This window comes from Diplotaxodon limnothrissa, linkage group LG10 (genome assembly GCF_057381915.1).
Source record: "Diplotaxodon limnothrissa isolate DT_005_m linkage group LG10, D_limnothrissa_male_GT1.1, whole genome shotgun sequence".
NCBI classification, from domain to species: Eukaryota; Metazoa; Chordata; class Actinopteri; order Cichliformes; family Cichlidae; genus Diplotaxodon; species Diplotaxodon limnothrissa.
In genome coordinates, this window is record NC_140605.1 from 35,592,584 (window position 1) to 35,616,634 (window position 24,051).

The 24,051-nt window shown below is 48.6% G+C and overlaps 3 protein-coding genes across 3 annotated transcripts in view; 2 read left to right on the forward strand and 1 right to left on the reverse strand.

Moving 5' to 3' along the window:
- Positions 1–564: 564 nt before the first annotated feature.
- On the reverse strand, positions 565–7,805 carry alg8 (ALG8 alpha-1,3-glucosyltransferase). The gene is made up of 13 exons (XM_085364192.1): positions 7,721–7,805; positions 6,770–6,848; positions 6,475–6,668; positions 6,283–6,392; positions 2,851–2,918; positions 2,510–2,636; positions 2,321–2,424; positions 2,100–2,220; positions 1,857–1,996; positions 1,617–1,756; positions 1,433–1,530; positions 1,222–1,294; positions 565–1,118 (listed from the first exon to the last, which is right to left on the reverse strand). Exons 1-13 carry the CDS (start codon positions 7,798–7,800, stop codon positions 890–892), a joined length of 1,563 nt encoding a protein of 520 aa, XP_085220318.1. The 5' UTR covers positions 7,801–7,805; the 3' UTR covers positions 565–889.
- A 914-nt stretch (positions 7,806–8,719) lies between these two features.
- ccdc90b (coiled-coil domain containing 90B) lies at positions 8,720–13,357 on the forward strand. The gene is made up of 9 exons (XM_085364193.1): positions 8,720–8,858; positions 9,124–9,243; positions 9,319–9,422; positions 9,490–9,591; positions 10,035–10,076; positions 10,182–10,253; positions 10,429–10,482; positions 10,596–10,710; positions 12,876–13,357. The coding sequence occupies exons 1-9, from the start codon at positions 8,807–8,809 to the stop codon at positions 12,929–12,931; spliced, it is 717 nt and encodes a 238-aa protein (XP_085220319.1). The 5' UTR covers positions 8,720–8,806; the 3' UTR covers positions 12,932–13,357.
- A 3,063-nt stretch (positions 13,358–16,420) lies between these two features.
- Positions 16,421–24,051, forward strand: part of rhogb (ras homolog family member Gb) — a 12,074-nt gene continuing 4,443 nt past the window's right edge. The window contains exon 1 of the mRNA XM_085364763.1: positions 16,421–16,505. The gene's annotated coding sequence lies outside the window, so the exon portion shown is untranslated. The remainder of the gene's footprint in view (positions 16,506–24,051) is intronic.

Below are 24,051 nucleotides of genomic sequence, written 5' to 3' on the forward strand. Positions count from 1 at the left end.
CCAGCTTCTGATTTACAGTAAGTCCAGTGGAACCCCTGAGGAACCACCCAGGAGCCTGCTGGGTGGATGATTATTAGCTAAAGCTTAAATATCATAAATCCTGGTAGTGGGGGATTCAGTTCATGTGCTGAAACAGCTGTTGGTGCACATTTAAAGTTTCCTGTTCCTGTTTTTTTGGTCTCCCCACCTCTGCCTCATTTAATTATGTTTTAGCTTGATTATATATTTTAGCGTATAAAGATGTTTGAATGTTGAAGTGATCCTGTCACTTGTTTTGTTTCTTGTCTTCGACAGTTTTCAGCTGCGCTGATGTTACTGTGGTTGTAAATCTGCAGATACATACGGGGACTGACTGAACTGGTCGTGTTTCTGCCTCATCAAAGATGAGCGCTGTGCTTTTGTGAGTAGTTGATAAGTGGTTGTGCCTTTGGACAAATGAATACACAAACGAGGAGTTCTTATACAGCAGGATGCCAAACTCAGACCTGCTGCGGGAACAACGTCTGAATCTTTGGCCCTTTATCAAAGTCAGAGTGCAACACACACACACACAGATTTGTTCATCTTTTTATTAAACAATCAGACAAAGCTGCTAAAAACATTGTGGGTGCAGCTTTTGGTCCACTCGAGTTCTTTGCACCAACACGACTCTCTCACTGCCGCTCGCCCTTTCTGCAGTTTTGGGTGGAGTAACAGTTGGGTTCTTCCTCGCAGCTCCAGCCTCTGTCAGAGCTTCAGCTCCTCTCACTGCTGCTCAGAGGACGTCTCAGAGCGCCTCCTGCTGCATCCTCAGCTCACTTTCAGCCACTTCCTGCCACCCGTCCCCGTGAGCAGTCATGTCGGTGCCTTGCTCGGAGGCAGAGGTATTGGGGATCGAACCCGCGACGTGTCACAGCAGTTTAGGCTTGTCCTCCCGTTGCAGCAGCAGGCTGGCATACAGGCGCAGGAAGGCGTAACAAACTCCCATGGCGCAGTACACTGAAGTCACCAGCAGGGGGAGGAAGGGCAGCCTCTGCTGCCACGGCGACAGCGGGAAGACAACCTCACAGGCGATCGCCACGGCAACCAACCCCAGCAGGTAGATAACCTCCAGAGGATGGAGCAGAAACCCCTGAGCACTGAGGGCAGAGTAATCCGATTACTTCTAAAATACTAAAAGTAAAGTACTTTAAGGTATCCAAGTAGTAACTACACTGATACTGTAGTAGTGTTTGTGTTTACCTGTGGAGCTTTCTGAGAGCAGTGAAGGAGAAGATGCTGAACATCAGCATGAGCGCCACCTTAAAGGGCAGCTCTGAAAAACACACCATCATCATCATCATCTAAACGCAGTAATGTTGAGTCTGTTGCACGCTGGAGCCCCTGGCGAGCGGCGCTCTCGCGCGTTTCTGCTACCCGAACAAACGTAATGATTAAACTACTTCCTGTTTACCTGCGGGCGTGAAGAGCAGCGGGAACAGGGAGTAGTGACCTGTGGTGGTCAGGATCAGGAAGATCCCAGCATCCTCTCTGTTCTCCACCGCCAGGATGCTGCGGGAAGAGAAACAAGGCGAAATCGTTCAAACCGCACTGTCAGCTGATGACATCATCATGTGACAGGACGGGTCAGCGCTCACCTGAGGGGAAGGATGGCGATGAGGATGGCCTTCTCGTGGACATGCCAGCCAAACATGAAGGAGCCCAGAGCGCAGAGCAGCAGGCAGCGTAGGAAGCCCCGAGCACCGCGAGGGCGGAGCCAGATGGATGCCGCCGCCGGCTTCAGAGAAGAGGAGGAGATCGGGCGTTAAAGCGTGACCACACCCACACGTGAACACAATCGGGTTCAGCTCAGGGTCTCAGCGTCCAGCTCGACTCACCAGGATGGACAGCAGCGTGCAGACGAGCGTGACAGCGGGCGTCACGGAGGGAAGGACCGAGTGCTCAAACTCCTGAACCAACCCGCCTGTCATGGACGCCAGGGGAAGCTCCGCCTCCTCGAGCAGCTTCAGGCGAACACCTGGAGGAAAAAAAAAACCCAGAGCGCTCAGACCTCCATCCGCCTCCTCCACATCATGACGCGTGGTTTTAATGTCCTGTAAACAGAGGGGGCGGAGCCTCACCGAGCACCGCCAGGGTTTTGTCCAGCACGTTGTACAGCGCCCAGATGTTCGGCGCCCAGTAGGCGTGACAGAGACCGCGCTTAAAGGGGAAGAGCCTGGAGAGCACCTGAGGGAGCTGCCCCTGAAAGGCAAACGAGCATCGTCAGGTCACGGCGCCGTCGAGCGACCTTCAGTAAAAAACAAAACAAACAAAAAAACCAAACACTGCGGTGACCTCTCACCATGGCGATGAAAGGGCCAAAGGACAGAGCGCAGACAGAGGTCACGATGGCGCCCAGAGCCAGCAGGCGCAGCAGGCTGAAACTCGACCACCTGATGGAGCCGTCTGCAAAATAAACACGTGGTCAGTAGTCCGGCACAGACGCAGTACCCACTCACACCAGCAGGAGGAGCCATGGGCTGGACCTCACCTTTGTTGTCCTGAGTGAAGCAGTAACTCCTCAGCAGGTAGACGCCGTACGCTGGGGCCACGTACAGGTAGATGTGCTTCAGGTTGAGCAGGAAGGCGAACAGCAGCGCCCCCTGCAGGTGCTGAGACTGAATCACACAGGAGATGCGTCACAATCACTTTTTTCTACTCTTGGAACTGTATGATGTCACAGAGAGAGGACAGATTCTCCACCCACTTGGGGGAGGAGCTAAAACTGCTCATTTCAGACAGAGAATGAGGCTTATTCTGAGCTGTGAATCACGCTAAGCTGCTTGGGAGAGTCTCAGGATGAAGGCAGCTGAGTGTGAGCACAGCTTGTACCTGCAGGTGTTTGGCCACCGACAGCAGCAGGAACCCGAACAGGAAGCCGTTATACTGGAAGTGAATATCTGAGGTGGGAGTGAAGGAAAAACCAGCACTCGACCAAAACATTAGGAACACAACATCCACGACACAAGCATAGAGACGATGGAGCTTTTTATCACAGGCTGAAACTGCTCAGGCTGACGGATTGCTCCGTGTAAATGTCATCACTTTGTCACCTTAAATAGATTTGGTGTAACTAGAAAGCGAAAATTTCTGAAGAAATTTTAAGTGTGCCTATGCCGCCGCTAATCAATATAGTTTGCCATTCAAACGGCTACAGAGAGCAAAACTCAGCAGAGCAGCCATTCTCCACCATGAACTATGGTAAAACCAAACACCGCTCGCGCCTCACAGATGACAGCTTACGGTTTTGTGTAAAGATGAGGTGACTTCGTACAGCCCCAATTTGTAGACGCTGTGCGCAGAGGTTCATAAGCAGACCCGACAATGTTTGCATGAACACACTTTGAAGCATTACGTTATGGACCACTTTTCACACATAGTTGCTGTACCCACACAGCCGGCTTGTAGCTTTTCATCTCACAGCCCGACACATACACAAAAAAAAAAAACAAGCAGAGAGAGCACAGACTTTACACCTGAGAGGCGTGATTGCAGATGCCGCTGAGGTGGGTCCACCTCCCCTGCAGCGGCACTGCAGACCACGCCCTGCCACACACATCAAACACGTAAAATAAATATTTATGCACTTTTCATTCACTTTTTGTTTTTTGTTATTTTTGCACAGTGTTCTGAATGATTAACAATGGTCTACAGCCAATCTTGTGTATTATTATACAAACTTTGGTTGTAAGATTCAGATAACTATTTAATAAAAGCTAAATATTTTATATGAGAGTAAGAAAGAAAAGTATATCTTTGTCTCATACTCTCATCAGACAATACATGAACCTCTCAATAAACAAAATATATGCTCGGCTTAAATGACAAACCGCTATTTTACACAGTGGAACACTTATTTTTAAACAAAACCAATGCAGTTCGCCACTGACAGTGCTTACCTTTGCACATCACAGTAAACACTGAACCAAGATGGCGCCCACGCGAACGAGAAATCTGAACTACGGTGTCCTGCAGAGGACAAATGGTCAAAATTGCTAAAATTTACAACATATATGCAGCTCAACAGCGACACCTTGTGACTTATTCCAGTCACTACCTTACATATACATAACGTCTTACCTGACATTCAGTTCACCGGACACTCATACTGAATCACCAGCCCATATAAATGAAAAATAAGTCCAGCAGCCAACCAAGAGTCATCACGAAAGACTAGGGGTGACACGACAGCGTGAGCGGGCCTGGGTGTCAGCCAGCCCAGCCTGGGTGTCAGCCAGCCCGACCTGGGTGGCAGCCAAGCCGCGCTAGCCAGCTAGCCGGCTAGCTGCCATGCGGCGGTGAAACGTGAGCGTGAGCCGGCCTGGGTATCAGTCAGCCCGGCCTAGGTGTCAGCCAACCCGCCCTAGCCAGCTAGCTGCCATGCGGCGCTAGCAGTAACATCGTGAGAGATATGGGACTTCTTGATAAAATATGGGACTTCTTGATAAAACGAGCAGATATTTGAAGTTTACACCCCTACATTCTCGCCTGAAAATAGGGGAGGCTGTCATAAAGTTCAACATCAGTAACTTAGCGCGCACAGCTGTATAGAAACTCCGTCGTGCTAGCTAGCACGCAGTACAGTTATTGTAACTGTCAGCACAACGAAAATAAACTACACCTAAACTCGGTTTATATCTGACCCAAATAGAGTGCAGTTAATAACGTCTTACCTGAAATTCAGTTCACCAGCCGCCTGCTTCTCCTGCATTGGGTTTCCCTTATCCACGATTGAGCTCCGCGTTAGCCACCACCGGTCGATCGGTGTTTCTTTCCCCGCATACGAGGGGAAGAGACATATACCGGTGGCTAACGCGGAGCTAGCTAGCCACCGGTATATGAACAACTCAGTTATTTTTTCCACATCGACCAGCATCATCGGCCCATATAAACGAAAAATAAGTCCAGCTAAGACAAAGACTGTTTGCGGAGCGATCGGGGGTGAAAGGAGTTAGAGACGCCTCACTGAAAGCCAAGCCTGGGTGCTTTTGAGCGAAGCGGCGCTAGCTAGCCAAGCTAGCTAGCCGGCCGGCCGAACTAGCTAGCCGGCTAGCAGCAACATCGTGAGAAATCTGTTGCTAATATGGGATGTTTTGACAAAACGAGCAGATATTTGACGTACATTCTCACCTGAAAACCGGTCGATCGGCGGCCGCCTCACATGTGGCTAGCTAGCTCCGCGTTAGCCACCACCAAACAACTCAGTTTTTCCTCATCGACCAGCATCATCGGCCCATATAAACGAAAAATAAGTCCAGCTAAGACAAAGACTGTTTGCGGAGCTATCGGGGATGAAAGGAGTTAGAGACGCCTCACTGAAAGCCAAGCCTGGGTGCTTTTGAGTGAAGCGGCGCTAGCCGGCTAGCTAGCCAACATCGTGAAAAATCTGTTGCCAATATGGGATGTTTTGACAAAACGAGCAGATATTTGACGTTTACACACCTACATTCTCACCTGAAAATATCTTAAAAGTTTACTTTGTGACCTAGAAACACAAATAAGAGGAATATATTAAACCAAGTGGCAGCCGCCATTGTTTGACTGGTAGAGGCGTGCTTTGAATTGTGGGATATGCAGTTTTCCACCAAGCATACACCCTTGCCGTTACCGTAACTATTCAATGCTTCGTGCAACCTTAAGAATTCCAATGGTTCCTGAAAGCACCGACGCTGTGCGCGCCGTTCATATTGTTGTCATTATGGTAATCCAAATACGGGGACATACCACTAGAGTGAGCAAACACACCACAAATTAAGTGAGTGAGCAAACACACCACAAAGTAAGTAAAGTTTCACTTTCGTTCGTTCCCATTCATTTGAATGGGCAAAAACTTGCATTAAAATATTCATATTTAAAAAACTATAGAAGTAATAAACACCAAAAGTCATAGCACACCATTCCTGATCCAGCCGCACAAAATGATATAACATATGGGATGAGTTACGCGCGGAAATTTCAGGCTGAAAAAGGAAAATAATAATAATAATAATAATAATAATAATAATAATAATAAATCCGAGCAATAGTAATAAGTGTGCCTTTTGGCATAGGCACACTTAATTAGTGGGATTACAGCCTTGCTTCACTGTAAAGAGTTCATGACAAACACCTAATTGTTCTTTAAATGTCAGATTAGTGGATGTTGAGCAGGACGCGTTCAGCTCCGTTTCCCTCTGACCGCATTAAAAACTTTTCCAGGGTGGCGTTCACGCCGCCGCCGCGCGGAGGCCGGCAGTTTAATGCACAGGCAGAGCTGCAGGATACGATCGACGAGGAGGAGGCCGAAGTTCCACAGCAGCAGCACGGCCAGGACGAAGGACGGCTGGCTCAAAATGTCCCGAGATCCCTTTGGCTCCCGAACGCACCTGCAGCACCTGGAGGAGGAGGACAGAGCCAATCAGGACGCAGGAAACAGCTGTGTCAGAAGCTCCAGCTGTTTCCCGGGGACACACTCACTCTCTGGCGGCGTAGATGAAAACCACGTCGGTGACGATCACCGACAGCCTCTGGAACAGCACCGTGGCCGGGCTGGCGTAGTTCAGGTTCTCCACCTGCAGCATGTCTGCGTCAAAGCTGCGCGCCACCTGAGACAGCCCGAACTCGAACCAGGCGAACAGCGGCGGGTAGTCCAGGGTCCACTCGGACGTGTTCTGCAGGAGAGAAAGCGCCTCGTGAAACATCAGCGAGCTTTCCCACCGCCTCCCACAGGTGCTTTTATTTTACAGGTGAGTGTGGGCTCCTCCTCCCTCACCTCATAGTACCACCTGGACACGGGCAGGCTGTGCGTGATGGCCAACCAGTTCCTGTGCACCTCAAAGTCCGTCGACCGGCTGAAGACACACACACACACACACACACACACCAGTTTAACAGACCAAGCTGGACAGATAGAGGCTTCAGCTTTAAACACGTTTGACCTCCACCTGAGGAGCACCACCTGCACCAACAGTGACCATACACATGTTCATCTCAAGGACAGCAGGTGTGCGCTCTGTCAGTAACACCTCAACTGTCAGAGGATCAATCTGAGCTAATGTACTCAAACACTCTCATTTCTTAACTTCACATGGACACAAAGGTCACATGTCTCAGGGTTAAAGGTCACCGGCTCACCTCTCAGTACACTGTGGACCCCTTTATTAGGTGTTTTACAGAGCACAGAGGTGTTAGCTGGGCTGGATTCATGCCGAATGTGTCAGTGTTTTAAACTGACTCCGCTTATTTAAAAAGATCCGATTCATCCGCTGTGCTCACAGAAAGACACGCGCGATGGTTTTAATCGGGAGATTTCCCGCAGGGATCCGGTCCTCACAGACGCGGCACTGCGCTTCATGAGACGTTCGCGGGCTCTGAGCCTCCTGACACTCATTAAAGCTCAGTAGACCCGGCAGAGTGACTTATGACGCCCGTTGCATCCCGGGTGTACCTGTACGGTCAATCACCTGTGTGAAACGTCATCAAGCAGCGCCAAAACGAAGCTCTAAAGAAAAACGGCGTATCCCTGAAGCCCAGCCTGCAGCTGATGACGGCTCGGGTTCAAGTTCAAACAAACTCGGATTTCACACGAAGTCACACTAAACGATCTCATCCGCGCACAGCTTCCCGCACGCACCCGCGCAGACCCCTCACTGTTATCGCGTACAGGAAATGACGTTAACGTGGCTAATAACCGCGGTGACACTGAGGAAGACTTGGGACTCACTACGCGCTGATGAAGAAGCACTTCAGCAGAGAAACTCCCACAGCTAACGCCGAGAACCAGCTGCAGCTGTCCGCCGCCATGACAGTCGGCCTGCTGACGTCTGCTTCAAACTTTATTGACAAAGCCGAGGAGGACAGTTCCTCAGTGAACTTTAATTATTTGTTGTTGTTTTTATTTTTTTTTAACAGAGTTTGAACAGAGTCCTCAGTCCTGTTTCGGTTTTGTTTAGATATTTATGTAAAAAAAAAAAAGTTCGCTTTTATAATGATGCTTTAAATGTCGACAGGTAAAGTCGGAATTCTGAGCTTCGTCTGTGCTAGACTTAAACGTCACACACTGAAGTTTCCTCCCGCGTTTAAAACCTTTCAGTTCATTAAAAGAAAAACTTAAGTTTCAGAGAAGAAAATGAAAACTATTTAAACTTCTCTTTATTTCTGTTTTTAAATAGTTTTGTAATTTCTGATTTTACTTCTCTTTTCTTAAATGTTCTTAGACTTTTTGTCCCTTAGTTCCTCTTTCTGCACCACATCTGATCATCCACCTCCATCTCCTCTATCCCAGCATCCTCCTCTGTCACACCAACCCTCTGCATGTCCTCCTTCACTACATCCATGAACCTCCCCTGAGCTCCTCCTCTCCTCCTCCTGCCTCCACCCTGTCTCCTCTGTAGATGTCCAAACCACGTCAGCCTCTGTCTTTGAGCAGTCCCTCTGATGGACTCGTCCTGCTCATGGCAAATTAATATCTGAACACTTCCAGCAAATACACTGATCTGTCATATTTCATCATCTTTAACTGTTTTTGCATAAAGTTTGTTGCATGTAAACATCTGAGTGCTTCAGTTCAAACTGAAGAAGCACCGACGGCGCTGACACCCTCACCAGTCTGCACCAGCCGGGGGCGCTGTCTCCTCAACTGTCACGGTGTTTTCTGTGACCCACAGTTCCTGAATGCAGCATGGGTAGGGCCTGCTCCTTCCTCGGTGTGACAGTTTCCGGTTTGTGAGCGCTGTGTGTATTTGTGCGTAAACACTCAAAGTTTGTAAGTAAACGTCACAAAAACTCTGAAATCACAGCAGCTTCCGGGATGAACGTGCTCATGAGGAGGTGTTTCCGGCAGCGGGTGGTCACGTGGAGAGGTGAGGCTGAAGCAGAGGACCCCAAAAATCTGACAGACTCACCAAATCACCGCAGACACGCTGGTTTCCGGTCACTGTGACGTTTCTGTGTTTACTAGTTCATACTTCGGTCATAAATCTGGACCCAGTCAGTAATGAAGGACAGCCAATCAGAGTCCAGCTCCAGAAGCGTTTACACTGTGATCTAGCTCACCTGGTTAAATTGTATCAAAGTTTAATGTCTGCATTGTTAGGGGCGTGGCCTGTGTGTGTGTGTGTTTTAAAGGTCTCCATGTGGGGGCCCCGCTGACGACCTTCGATGTGAGGAAGGTTGAGCTGACGCCGCTGGAGCAGCGCAAACTGACGTTCGATTCCCACGCCATGGTCACAGAGCTGCAGAGCAGCGGTGAGGTCACTGTCAGGCGTGTCGGCGTGTAGTACCGGCTGTAGCACGGAGTGCTCATCGAATATTTTTGTGCAGGTTTCGAGAAGAACCAGGCGGAGTTGATCGTCTCAGCTCTGGTCACTCTCGCCACGGCCAACATGGATGTCGTTTACAAAGACATGGTGACCAAATCCCATCAGGTGGGAACCAGAGACGAGCTCCACCCTCGAGCTGTTTCCACAGAGTTACAGACTTTTCTTTCTTTAGGAGATCGCCCTGCAGCAGATCATGGCTCACCTGGACTCCGTCAGGAAGGACATGGTGATCCTGGAGAAGAGCGAGTTCGCTAACCTGCGATCGGAGAACACGGTACGTCGGCTTTACTTCTCATTTTCTCCAATCGTCCATTATTCCTGCCTAACATCTGGACACCTCCTCGAGTCTGTCACAGTTAGTGTGTTACTCGGATTTGTTAAATATGTGGAAGTTTTTGTAGGAAGTTCATCAGCTGATGGTGGAGCTCACATTTCGACCTGTCAGTGCACCTTAATGGACGTAATGAAGCTTCTGGTTCCTGGGACCATAACTCCGGGTTAGGACTAAAGAAGAAGAAGAGTTGGTGCAGGCGTCCCACAGGGCTCTGTTCTCGGTCCTCTTCTGCGTCACAATCAGCCACAATGTGTCTGATGATGTTACACGTGCTGGACTCTCGTCCTAGTCTTTAGATTAACAAAGAGACAAAAGCATCTGCAGGTTGTTCTGGATCGTCTCTGCAGCGTCCCGACTTTCTAAAAATCTTTTTGTTCCTGCAGAAAATGAAGCGAGAGCTGGAGCAGCTCCAGAACCGGCTGAAGGTGAGAGTGATGATCCCATGTGGGCTTGACCAGGCTGAAACATCCAGACCCTGGGTGAGGTCCCTGCTGTAACACGACGTGTCTGCTGATGTGTTTTATCTCCAGGAGGAGAGCAAGAAAATGATGGCAGAAACCAAACTGGACATCAACCTGGAGAGGAGCAGGGTCTCCGACATGGTGAGGCTCGCGAGGAATTTACCACAGGAACAGCGGAGCTTTAGCAAAACGCATCGGGCGGTTCGTCCAGCCGCTCGCCACTCGCCTCGGCTGCTTAAAGGTTCCGTTTGGGTAAATTTAAAGGAAGGTGGGCACGTGACGCGTCTCTGAAGCTGCTTTCATGTTTTTGTCTCAGTTCACTGAGCAGGAGAAGAAGCTGATGGAGGCCACGTCAGACTTTCATCACAAGGTGAAAACAACAGCTGCAGTACTGATGCTGTAAAGTACCCGTTGGTTTGTAGCTCTGCAGGGCCATTGGTTGTTTTAACTGATGACATCACATCACGTGTGTCTCGTGCTCAGAGATCCGAGCTGGAAAACGACAACATGGAGATCAACAGGAAGCTGGACCTGCAGGTGGCCTCGCTGAAGACGCTGCTGGAGTCCCTGAAACTGCAGACGATCCGCTACCTGGCAGGTGAGACGGCAGCCGTGCTTCTGTGCGTCTGCGATGGCGTGAAGACGAACACTTTAGTCTGACGCTGCCTGTCAGCACAACATTTTACATCTGTCCTCAGAGAAACACCAGTTTTCTTATCTGTGTGGACAGCAGGGGGCGCTGTAGTACACAGAGTGCAGCTGTATGTAAGTGTGTTGCTACCCTGTGAACTTTTACACATTGTGTCACTTTACAACCACAAACTTTAATTTCTGTGACAAAGCAGCACAAAGCAGCACATAACTGAAGTGGTGTGAAAATGATGCACGCTTCACGCAGTGTGCGTTTGTATCCAGCCCGTGTCGTACTTTGAGCCACGTTTCCTTTGCGGTTCGTCTCCACCAGCTCTGCGCAGCTGCAGGCTACATTTCTGCCTGTTCTTTGTTTTAAAGCAGCTCGACTTCAGCCAGACCGGACGCAGAGCGTCTGTGAACAGCGGTTTCTAAGTGTCGCCACAGACGCTCGGTCGGCTTCAGGTCTGGACTTTGACCGTCCTAACACGAGTACTCTGATCCAGGTCCCTCTGGAGCTCTTGCTGTATGTTGAGGCTTCCCAGTCTCAAGTCCTCGAGCTTTGGTCTCGTCTGAGCAGAGCACCATCTCCCAAGTTTGCTGTGTCCCTGCACGACTCCTGGCAAACTGCAGACGAGACTTTTTATGTCTTTCTGTCAACAAGGGCTTCTTCTTGCCACTCTTCCATATCTCCACATAGATCTGTGCTGTCCATGACTTCCAGTTGTCCTGTGGACAGACTCTCTCTCTGAGCTGTGGGTTTCTGCAGCTCCTCCAGAGTGACCGTGGGCCTCGTGGAAGCTTCTCTGACCAGTGCTCGCCGTGCTCGCTCTGTGTCTTGGTAGGTTTGCAGTTGTAGGAAACTTTTTCCATTTTTGGATGATGGATTGAACAGAGAGATGTTCAAAGCTCAGGATATTTTATATAAGCTAACTCGTCTTCATCCCTGAGCTGTGTGGTGCCTTCACTGATGCTCTCTAACAAACCTGTGAGGCCTTCACAGAGCAGGTGTGTTTATAATGAGACTAAATCACACACAGGTGGACTCTGTGCTCTAAAGCAGCGGGCCCCAACCCCCGGGCCTCGGACCGGTACCGGTCCGTGAGTCGTTTGGTACCGGGCCGCGAGAGTTGAGGCTCAGGTGTGAAATGTTTGGTTTTCAGCGTTATTTTGTTATCGTTTACTCGGTTTTCCTGTGTTTTACTGGTTTTATTTCGTTGTATTTATCCGCGACACCTTAAAGGCCGGTCCGTGAAAATATTGTCGGGCATAAACCGTCCGTGGCGCAAAAAAGGTTGGAGACCGCTGCTCTAATAAGCGACTTCTACGGGGGGCTGATTGCACTGAGTACAGGGGCTGGATACAAACACACTTCACATTTTTATTTGGACATCATGTATCGTCTTCGTACCACTTCACAGGTATCTGCTACTTTCTGACTAAATGTGTCAAAGTTCACGGCGTATAAATACTTTCTCAACACGCTGTGTACAGCCTGTGTGATTCAGTGTCTACATATAAAAACGTTACAGTGAAATCAGAGGACGTAGCATCCTGTGTTTAGCCGTATCTGATGATGCAGCGTGAGGTAACGAGTCACAGATCGTACGGTGATGTCAGCAGGCGACGCGTCCTGATGGGACTGAAGGCTGAACATGATCTAAAACCATCACAGTTTGGTCCATGAACGGATCCCTGTGGAGCTCCTGCACTGACGGCTCAGGAACCTGAAACCTGCCGCCTTAAGGTGGAATAAAAATGGTCCTAAAATCGCGCCCTGTGGCACGCCACGTTAGCACGCCATGTTAGCATGCCACATTAGCACGCCATGTTAGCACGTCATGTTAGCACTCATGAAGCTGGACTGTTACCCATCAGCCACCACAGGTGGATGAGCCGCAGCGCTCCGACCACACGTAGAACCTGATTTCTATCGTGCTAAAACCTGATGATGAACTTGCTTCTTTCAAACTTCAGACACCAAACTCATCTTTAGAAACGTCGGCTCTGAATTTATATCAAAGTTCCAGCAACACGAGAATCTAATTTTGCTGTTTTTAATTTGGAGGTTTGAATGAAGACCTGACTTTCACTGTTTCAGTAACGCTGATCGAACGCTCTGCTCCTCCTCAGCCACCCTCTTCTCCTGCCTCGCCATCGCTCTGGGACTCTACCGCCTCTGGAAGTGAACGAGTGACTCGTCTTCATCCACCACACAAAGTAGTTCCAGAAGAAGAAAACTCTGATATTTCATCTGAGCCCAACAGAGTGAAAATACTCAGAATCAGCAACATGTACTCAGAGTATCCAAAGTAGAAGTACTCAGTATATACGGCATACTTTCTTTATATTTCAGAAGGAGCAGCACAGAGTAAAAGTACTCTAAAAGTACCCGAGTTACCAGCTGATTGTACTGTTGCTGAGGTAGAACTTTAAATGAATGGACTCAAACACTAGTTTAAATGTTTTTTATAACCTGTCTTAAACACTTTTGTTAATAAAGTTTAAATTTTGAGTTCAGAAACATAAACTCTGACATTTCTGGAGCCGCAGAAACAAAACCGTCAGCGTGAGTTTGTGTTGTCCTGCTCTGAGGTCTGACAGTGAATAAAGCCTGGAAGAAAAATGTCTGTGTTATTAACAGAGATGAAAACACTGTGTGGCTCTGAAACGAGACAGTAAGTCACTACGCAAAGTTTAAACAGGTCAAAATGCTTTTTTTCACTTCATGTGACTTTTCCTCCTTTTAAGAAGCCCTGAACTCAACGCTTCTGTTTTTCTGTGGAAGAGAGACACAGATTAATAACAGATTAATAACATATGATTCAATGCTGAGAGGTCTGTTAACACAGGCTGTGTCCCAATTCAGAGACTGCATGCTTGAAGTACGCACACTACGCGTACTACGTACGGTTCGTACTATAAGTACGAGAAGTGCGGAAGTGAGAGGCTTGTGAAATGGGACGCTTCGTCGCGCTGTTCAGGTTGCCTAGCAACCATGATACTAACCGCGAAACACCTTTCATACAGCTTTGTGTGACAGAAATGAAGGAGAACAATGTTTTGTTGGTCATTTTTGTCATGACATCACTGTGATTAGTTGAGTATCTGAGGCTGAGACCACAGGACTGTAAACATGATTGTTGGGCTTCATTTCTGTGCTGAACAGTCATTTCAGATCAGCTAGTAAACAACAATTAGTTAATGTTGTTCATGAGACTAAAGTCATCTCACTGTGGTGATGTAAATATAATATGGCCAATATTATAGTATTGTCAGATTATTATGAGATACATACATATATATATATATATGTATGTATATATATATATACACATACACACATACACACACACACACATATATCACTGACTTTCAGCTTGTTGTGTATATGACTGACTTTAATTATTACACATTCGCACATAAATAAGTGACGTCATATTCAGCACTTTTGACAGTTCACTCTTCGGCCGCTCCATCTTATTAGGGAAATTCCACACACATAAATGTAAATTTCAAAACTCAACCCCATCATTTAATTTGTTTTTGATTGAAATTGAATATTACTTAAACTCTCTTAAATTAACTTCCAATAAAAAAGGTTTATCATTGATTGAAATTCATTCAGAAATGTTTAACGAATGAGCTGTCACAACTTTCAAATACAAAGTTGTTATGAAGTCTGTCACATTCCCCCTTTTTTTCTTTTCTATCCTTTATTTATTTATCCTTCTTATTTCATTGTGCTGTATATTGTTACTCTTATTTGCCTTGTATGTCTACTGTACAAACTGAACTGGAATGACTGACTGTTCGCTTTATAAGTTCAATAAAGTTTGGAGAAAAAAAAACGGCGCATTTGGAGTACACTTCGAATTGGGACAGCCGTCGTCGCGTTGAAACTGCTAACTTGATTTTGGCTCTTGCAAACTTCTGTTTATTTATGTTCCCCTTAATTTATTTTATTTTTGTACTCACTTTTGTCTCACTGTCTTTGTCACTCTTTCTGTTCCTCATTGTACTACCACAATGTTATCTTTTATATGATCCCTGTTTTACTTGACTGTATGTCTATAATGTGATAAATAAAGTTTAAAAAAAAACAAACAGCCGTCGTCGCGTGGCGGTGACGTAACCGCACTTAAAATGCGTACTTCAAGCGTGCAGTCTCTTAATTGGGACACAGCCACATAGTGAGTGAGAAAGGTGACTGGAAAGGAAAAACTCAATGCATCATGGGAATCCCCCGGCAGCCTACGTCTATTGCAGCATAACTAAGGGAGGATTCAGGGTCACCTGGTCCAGCCCTAACTATATGCTTTAGCAAAAAGGAAAGTTTGAAGCCTGATCTTGAAAGTAGAGATAGTGTCTGTCTCCTGAATCCAAACTGGAAGCTGGTTCCACAGAAGAGGGGCCTGAAAACTGAAGGCTCTGCCTCCCATTCTACTTTTAAATACTCTAGGAACAACAAGTAGGCCTGCAGAGCGAGAGCGAAGTGCTCTAATAGGGTGATATGGTACTACAAGGTCATTGAGATAAGATGGGGCCTGATTATTTAAGACCTTGTATGTGAGGAGCAGGATTTTGAATTCTGGATTTAACAGGAAGCAAAAACAGGAGAAATCTGCTCTCTCTTTCTAGTCCCTGTCAGGACTCTTGCTGCAGCATTTTGGATTAGCTGAAGGCTTTTCAGCGAGTTTTTTGGACATCCTGATAATAATGAATTACAGTCGTCCAGCCTGGAAGTAATAAATGCATGAACTAGTTTTTCAGCGTCACTCTGAGACAGGATATTTCTAACTTTAGAGATGTTGCACAAATGGAAGAAAGCAGTCTTACATATTTGTTTAATATGTGCGTTGAAGGACATGTCCTGGTCAAACATGACTCCAAGATTCCTCACAGCGTTACTGGAGGCCAAGGTAATGCCATCCAGAGTAAGAATCTGGTTAGATACCATATTTCTAAACTTTTCAGGGCCGAGTACAATAACCTCAGTTTTATCTGAATTAAGAAGCAGAAAGTTAGCGGCCATCCAGGTCTTTATGTCTTTAAGACATTCCTGCAGTTTAACTCATTGGTGTGTGTTATCTGGCTTCATGGACAGATAGAGCTGGGTGTCATCTGCATAGCAGTGTAAATGTATGCTATGTCTTCTAATGATGCTGCCTAAGGGAAGCATTTATAATGTAAACAGAACTGGTCCTAGCACTGAACCCTGTGGAACTCCATAATTAACCTCAGTGTGTGAAGAGGACTCTCCATTTACATGCACAAACTGCCACAGTTCACAAAAACTGTGCCTCAGGAGGTCAGTGTCCCTGCCGCCCGTGTTTCACCTCATTACAGTTTGAGTTCATGTTTGTTGAACAGCTGAGTGTGGACCTGTGTCTTACCTGTGCAGCACACCTGTCTGTCTAACAGGAGGTGGGCAGGGCTGAACCCTCATGCTGTTTCAGAAACTTTTTTTAGAGGATGAAAATATTTCAAATATTTCTCAACTCTGGACTGACCAGAAGTCCGGTGTTGCCTCCACCCAACACACACGCGCGCAACAAATACACACTCAGAGTAAACTTCCTTAAACTTGCTCCACTTCCTCTCGCTCGCCTCTCGGACTTCCTCCTCTACTTAAGCTCCGCCCGCCCGCCTCGCGCTGAGATAGAGATCCGTTGTCCCTCTCGCACGCACACACTCACACACACCGACACAGGGAGCGGGACTGAGCGGAGCTGCGCGCCCGGACAGGAGCACTGATGACCGGTGAGTCCCTGAGCTTTACCCGCTCCGAGCTCCGGATCAGCTGAGAGTGCGTGTGAGTGTGTGTTTGTGTGTGTGTGTGTGTGTGTGTGTGCGTGTGTGTGTTTCCTCCTTCTGTCAAAACTTTAGCGGGTTATTGATTCCGGCTTTAATTCCCGTCAGCTGATCGATTTTTCTCCTGCAGCGGCTCGATAACCCGTGTGTGTGTGTGTGTGTGTGTGTGTGTGTGTGTGTGTGTGTGTTTGCGTGTGTGTGCGTGTGTGTGTGTGTGCGCGCGCGCGCTGATGTTTGGAGGAAACTGGAGATGGAGTGCGACCACTCCCTGTGTGTGTGTGCGTGTGCGTGTCACTTCTTGTTTTGAACTTGGTGTAGCGTTAAAGATTCTCAGAAACAATAACGATCAGTGCTGATCGATACCTGAACAGCTGGTTCTGCTAAACTCTTGTTTATGTTGAAATGACTGAACTCAAAGTTTGTCCCTGTGAGAGTGTCACAGCAGTGTACACGCACTATACCTGAGTAACGACTGACTTACTGCAGCACACTCGCAGTGTGCCTGCTGCTGACATGCCCACGATCACAGTGTGAAGCATCATCTTATTCAGATTATTATGGATTATCAGGGGAACAGTACCTGTACTAATGTTACCTGCACAGGCTAGTTTTGTCTGTGAGGAGCAGATCAGAGTTTAGGATGTTTATTGAACTGAACACATCAGTGATCTGCTGACACAACAAGCCAAGAAAACATCTTTACGCACTGAGCCCGGCAACACAGACTGTACACAAAAGATGGACATAGGCCTCTGACGTCATGCATCAGGGTTTTGTTTTTTTTAAATTTCACATTCTGAGTTTTTAGTTATTTTTGTAGCAGGAAGTGACCATATTTGGACAAAAGGGTAGCATGCTAAGTTATCAGCTAATGCTAGCTCACTTGGTTATCAGACTGCAGAGGAGTGACACTCACACACACACACACACACACACACACACATCCAAGCCTGGTGGTGAAGGCGAGACTTTCACATGTGAGTCAAACGTCTGTAGTTTGGTCTGAGCTGGCGTGCTGGGCGGCGCTCATCTTGCTTTTTGCGGTTTTAGCTTGAATCTTCTCACAGTCTTGGATGAGTGACGTGTTGTTTGGTGCTCGGTTGTCCCAAACCGGGTCTGCTGCCTCCGGTGCTTTAAGTCTGCTGATATTTTTGGTTGTTTTAGCCCCGATTTGGTTTAATCCCAGTCATCATTAACCTGTAGATGTCTGACCGTCCATCTCAGAGACTAATTTCCACGTCTGAGGTTCATGAGTTATTCCTGGAAGTATCTGCAGAGAAACACTAATGTAACACAGCCCTAATGTAGAGTTCAGGCTATAATTCTTCAGTTTGAATTTTCATGACATCGAAGCTGCAGCAGGAACTCGGGTGTTGTCACCTAAACTACAAAAGTGTGAGACGGTAAAGTCACTGCGAGAAAGTCACAAAAATCTGTGTCAATGCTGGAAAAACACGACTAATCTTGTCCACGACGACGTCACGCAGAGCATCGGCAGCTGCACTCAGATGTGAAACAGAAACATCACAGTCAGCTAGCCGAGGCACCCCGGGACTGAGACAGGAAGTCAGAGGGCGGCGGTGTCAGTGCGGCGAAGCTCGTGACCCGGGCCCACCTCTGACCCACCTCTCTGCTGTTTGGTCATTGATGTGGTTTGATCCTGGGATTGGTGTGATGTTGGTCTGTTTGATGTTCTGGGCTCGTGTGGGTTAATCTCTGTGCTGCTGGTGCGTTCAGGTGTTTCGTGGACACGTGTTTTCACCTGGTCTGGACATGTTACAGCCGCCGTAGTCCCGCTCGGCGCTGCCTGTCGTTGTGTGTTTGGGGCAGCGATGTTGATGCTTGCTGGGATATTTCTGGGTGGTGCAGGTTCGGTTGAGGTCCAGGATTCGGTGCAGTTTGTTATTTCTGAGCCTGGGGTGCAAATAAGACTGAAAGCGGACAGTTTGGACACGCCGGCTTCGGGGAACACTTTTCCTTCATACCAGCTGCTGCTGGATGAAGAGAATGGCGGGCAAACCCTTCCCGTTTCGGTTTCATCACAGACGGTTCCTCTTTGGCAGTCGGAGCGTCTGTCAGGGCGAGGACGAACTGTGCACCGCCCCCTTCTCCCCCGATGGAGGGGCGCTCACGGTGAGACTCGATGGCCTGTAACGTTTCTCTGGTATTCTGTGTTTGTGCTGTCAGTGTGGTTTGGTTCAGTATCCCGGGGAGTTCGACTGCTCTCTGGAGTTTCTGTCCCCAGTTTGGTGAAATTTTCTCCACTGCTGTAAATGTGTGTTTGCAGCCCAACAGCCTCTGCTGGTGGAAGTTTGTTCTTCAGCCTTTTAGTCCCAGTGCTGTAAAAATATAAGAGTAATAAAGAGTAAATAAGCTGAGAGATGAGTGCGAACAGAATAATCATCACCGACTGCTGCAGCTGTAACAACAGCAGTGTGTGTGTGGGAGGCTACAGCGACGCCCCCCAGGATCCAGAGGCAGACAGAGATGGATCATCCACGGCCCCCCCAAGATTAACGAGGACTTGAGTCCACACGCCTCTGCGACGACTCCAGCAGCAGGAGGAGGAAGGAGGAGCGCGCACTGCTAAGGGGTCACATCAGTGCAAACCCAGATCCGGATCTCAGGGCTCCAGGTGCCCAAGAACCGCCCACTACCCAGCAGAGCCCCACCCCCCGACACAGGTCGAAGCCACCCCAGGCCACACCGGAAAATCCAGCCACGCACCCGAGAACCACCAAGTACCCACAGCCCAGTTATCAGATGATGATGGTCTATAAAGAACATAAAGATAAAACAATTTAAGGCTGCAGCTGAGAGATGAGTCCTGCAGAGACGTTCGTCTGCTGACTGATGGCACGCAGCAGGAAAACCAGCACTTTAGTTTCTCTGGATGTTTCTGTGGCTGCTGTGTTTTTACGGTGAGGGCGGCGTGGAGCGGAGACACTGTGGTAGCAGCTGTTTGACCTGCACGCCAGCGTTCGCTTGCTTCATAACGGCAAGGACACATTTTTGTACTCTGCCCCGTTTGCTTCAAGTTCCCCTTTTTTGTCCTGGATGTGTCACAATCTGCTGCTGCTGCTGTGAGAGGTCCTGTGCAGCAGGTGTGTTTGCCACAGGGGGTTTCTCATTTTTGAAAGTCAGAAAAAGCCCACAGAGCCGCGAGGACTTCTGTAAAAGTGGCAGCTCCAGTTTTAGAGACGTTCCCGGCTGTGGGAAGGCTCAGTTCCTCTGCGGCTCAGGAAGCTCGCTCTGAACCAGCAGAAGAAAATAAAAATACAAGAAAAGAAGACAGCTGACGAGACAAAACCAAAGCTCTTTGTTACTTCCTGAAACACAGACACCCGAAGCCAGAACACTCATAAAAGAGACGGCGGCCGCTGGTCACCGTCACCACAGAGAAATGTTTCCCATTAGAGCCGGACGCCAGAGCCCAGCTGTTACTCTGAGGCTGGCAGCGAACAGCACCACAGTTTTCCATAACGTGAAGTCTCACACTCAAACAAATGTAAAGAAGTCGAGTGGACATGGAGCCGCTGCGTGTTTCAGAGCTCTGTGTCAGTGCCCGATACACGAGCTGAGCTCAGCACGCAGCGAGCCTCTGCCTGACACCAGCCTGCAGTTTGCACTTCCTGTTCCCTCGTCTGGAAGCCCTTTTTCTGATCCGAGGTCTCTCGTCAAGAACGTCAGACGCTTCCACAGCAGGGGACAGGCTAGCAGGTGGAGACGTGAGACTACAGGAGGTGGGCGGAGCTTTAGAGGTGATGACAGTGAAGTCATGTGACTGTTTGCAGCCCTGCAGTGTTTGTTTACAAAAATCATAAAGGTGCATCCTCTTTATCTAGCTGAACATGTAGCTATGACTTCTGTCAACAGGAAACAGGATTTATGGACACATGTAAATAGAGTTTATGCACCGCTAACGAGCATGAAAGTGAATCTGAGCTGTGAGCAGCTCTGTGAGGATCTCCAGGCTTCCTGAGAATCACTCAAAGCTCTTCTTTGGATGTTTCTGCCTGTGTTCTGTTCTCTGTCAGGATCAGTCAGAGAGACTTTATTTACTGTAAGGGGCAATTAAGATAGATGCCCTGCCCACCGTACATACAAAACACAAACATCACATTGGGGAGACCGGTCAGGCTAGGTAGCACTGACCGGTCGACCAATGAGCAGCGACCCGGAACCGAAACAATGGAAAATGCACAAAACGAGGAAAGACGAGGAGAACAAAGACTGAACTCCAACAGGGAGATCGGTTTGAGAACAGAAAAAAACACAGCTGATGATAACCAGATGTTTCCAGATGTTCCTGCTGGTGGATCAGACTTTGTAATTCAGTTTATCAAAGATCTCGGCAACACTGACGACCTGCAGCTGGACCCACGACAGCCACGCTTCACTGGGACGTCCTCACTGGGACGTCTCTGATGAGGCTTCAGTGAGCAGTAGACCATCAGCCTGAAGGTCTCTCAGCTCCTGTGTCACTCGGAATCAGTTTGTTGGTGCAAAAATCCTGTTTGTATGTCAAACTGTGTTTGTGTGACAGGCTGCTGGTAACAAAATTAAGTTGTGTGTGTGGACACAACGCTGGTCGTGCTTTATTGGGTCACAGCTCAGAGTTGCGGGTGAACTCTGTGGTCAGGTGCGAGGACCGGACTGGAGTGAAAAAGCAGCCGATGTCCAAAGAAAGAAACCGTTGCTCATGTACATTTCAAACATTGTGCGGCTGCTTGGAAGGAAAAGGTAAAAAACAAATGGGGGGGAGGCTCAAGACTTTTGATAAAGCTGGGTGTGGCTTCTGTGGGTCTCCACTTACTGAGCGTGCACCATGTCCTGCTCCAACCTTTGTTACCCAAAGCTGAGACGGTGACGTCCAGAATGTCTCCACAGGTGCAGTCCACCAACGGGTGACATCACAGAGGCTCCTCCCTTTCCCCCGATTGGCTGCGGGCAGAAGCGTGAGGCTGTTCGCCGCCAGCTCAGCATCTCGTGTCTCTAACGGGTTTCTTACTGATTAACTGTCTCCAAAAATAAAAGAGCAGATTCACACTTTAATCACACAGTTCCAGGAAGGCAGCGTTTACACGGCCGGCTGCAGGTCACCGCGCTCTGTTCTGCTTCCTCTTTTTGTCCTCGCAGTGTGACTCTGTTCCCCTCGCGTCTGCTTTCAGGCCGAGCCGCTTGGCGTTAGGACGAGCAGAGCTAAAGCTGCTGTGTTTTCACCTAGTGGACATTAGAGGAAGTGCAGCGTGATGCAGTTTTCTGTCTGTGAAAGCACGATGATGATAGCGATGGTGTTGCCGTACGTGAGCTTGACGTGTTGAAATGAGCGCCACACCTCTGCGCTCACGCAGCCTGCAGTGGAGTTCCTGCTATATTTCAACATGAAACCACAGCGGCGTGTTCCTGCTGAGGGCTTCCTTTTTTCTGAAGCTGCGAGCGTTACAACAGGACGCCGTTACAACACTCCAACAGCCGGGTGTGCTCCACCGGCGTCCTCAGCAGTAGAAGTGTGTCACTGCGTCATTTCTCTCAGACGTCAGACATGAACTGTCTGATAAACACATTGGCGAGCTGCGGCGGTCCCGTGACACCCCCATCCCCACCCTGACCACCCTAACACAGTCCCGCAGCTTCCTGTTGAAATAACGGTGAAAACTGACTCTCCTACAGCAGCTTTGCATGACTCACTGCTTTAAATAATCCTTCTTTGTCTTTAAAACAAGCTGCTTTGCTCTTTAGGCCCCGCCTTCCTCTCTGCCGGTTGGGTGACTTCTGGAGGCCAGCTGATGAGCGACGCAGGCGTGCACAGACGTCTGGGCTCATGGCGTTTGAGTACATACGGTCTGTGCCAATATATTAGGTACACCTTTTCTTCAGAGCTGCTTCGATTCTTCGCAGCTCAGATTCAAGGCGGGGCCGGAAACATTCCTCAGAGGTTCTGGTCCATGTTGACATGACATCATCATGACATCATCAAACAGCTGCTGCAGATGTCTGAATGTCGCAGCAGAAATTCAGAGGAGAGGTTTGCTCAACAACCAATCACAGGTCGTCTTGGCCGTGTCTCTGTGTCTGAATGAGTCGAGTTGCTGCCATGCGATTGGCTGATTGAATAACATTGTTAATGACCAGCTGAACAGTACCTCGCCATCAGCGCTCAGTTTTCCTTCAGATGTGTACATGTTCTTGTGGCGCTACAGGGGTCAAAGGTCACAGCTCTGCGCTTGTGTCGATGCGAGCGAGAGAAGAATAAGCAGGAAAAGCGTGAGATCAGAGGTTAAGGCTTCCAGCAGCAGTGAGCTCAGCCGACCTCCACCCATACGGAGCGAGGGGAGGGTGGGGTTGGCGTCCCCAGAGTCTGGGCTGAGCCTCGCTCTCCGCCCACACATCTGGAGAGCGTCTGCAGACCGCCTGTCGTCAGCGCTGTCGGTCCTCGAGTGTGCGAAGTCAGACTACGAAACTGAAACTTTCACTGATAGAAAAACCACAGAGAGGCTGAAACGCCTCAAACGACTGCGAGCAGCTGTGTTTTCATCCAGATTAGACGCACAGCTGGAGACGGCGTGCTTCACTCCTCTGCTGGTGTACAACTGTTATTACTGAATGACAGTAGCCACAAAACACGACCTAAAAGCTGCAGAAACAGACGACGGCACACAGGCCGAACACGCCTCAGACCGGCAGCCCGTCTCATTATTGCTAGAATCACGTTTAAGATGATAATAAAACAATGAAATGTTACGTTTCGGTTTTTTGCTGCTCGTCATGGACACGCTGAGGTCATCATGCACTGCTTTCCTTTTCTTCTTCGTTGGTGGTGCTGCTGTTTTTCCTCATAGACCGTTTTTGGAGTTTGTGTCCAGAAATCAGAAGTTCAGACTCGATCAGGAGGATGAGACTGTGGAGTGAATGTGGGTCTGGACTGTGGGGAGGAAGAACTCCCTGTTAACAGGAAGGGATTCCGGCACAGTGAGGATCAGGCAGGGGGCGTGTGGTTGGCAGTCCTGGGTGATCTCTGATCTGATGCTCTAAAACCATCGAAGGCCTCAGCCACACAGACCTGGACACTCGTTCTGCTGAGCAGTCGCTGCTTTTAAACCGGTCTGCAGGCATGTGTGTGAGGGGGGTCAAATATATGGGCCGGGGCCTAAAAGAGGCCCGCCAAAGGGTCCAGTGCACGTTACACAGTTACACACTGTGACTCGCCCACGGTGTGTAACTGTGTGTTCTCCTTCTTTCTAGCGTTTTCATGTCTTCCTTTATTCCATCCATCCAGCGTTTCGTTGGCCTGCCACGGGGTCGCTGACCTCCGGGCTCAAGCCTCATTGCTGTTTTTTCCACTGAGCTGTCGTCGGAGCGTAATACGTGTCCGCACCACCGTAGCCGTGCCTCGCACATTTTTTTCCGTGATTGGTGCGATGCCGAGCCGCTTTCTGATGTCTTCATTCATGACTTGGTCCCAACGCGTGAGGCCTAGACACCACCTGAGCAT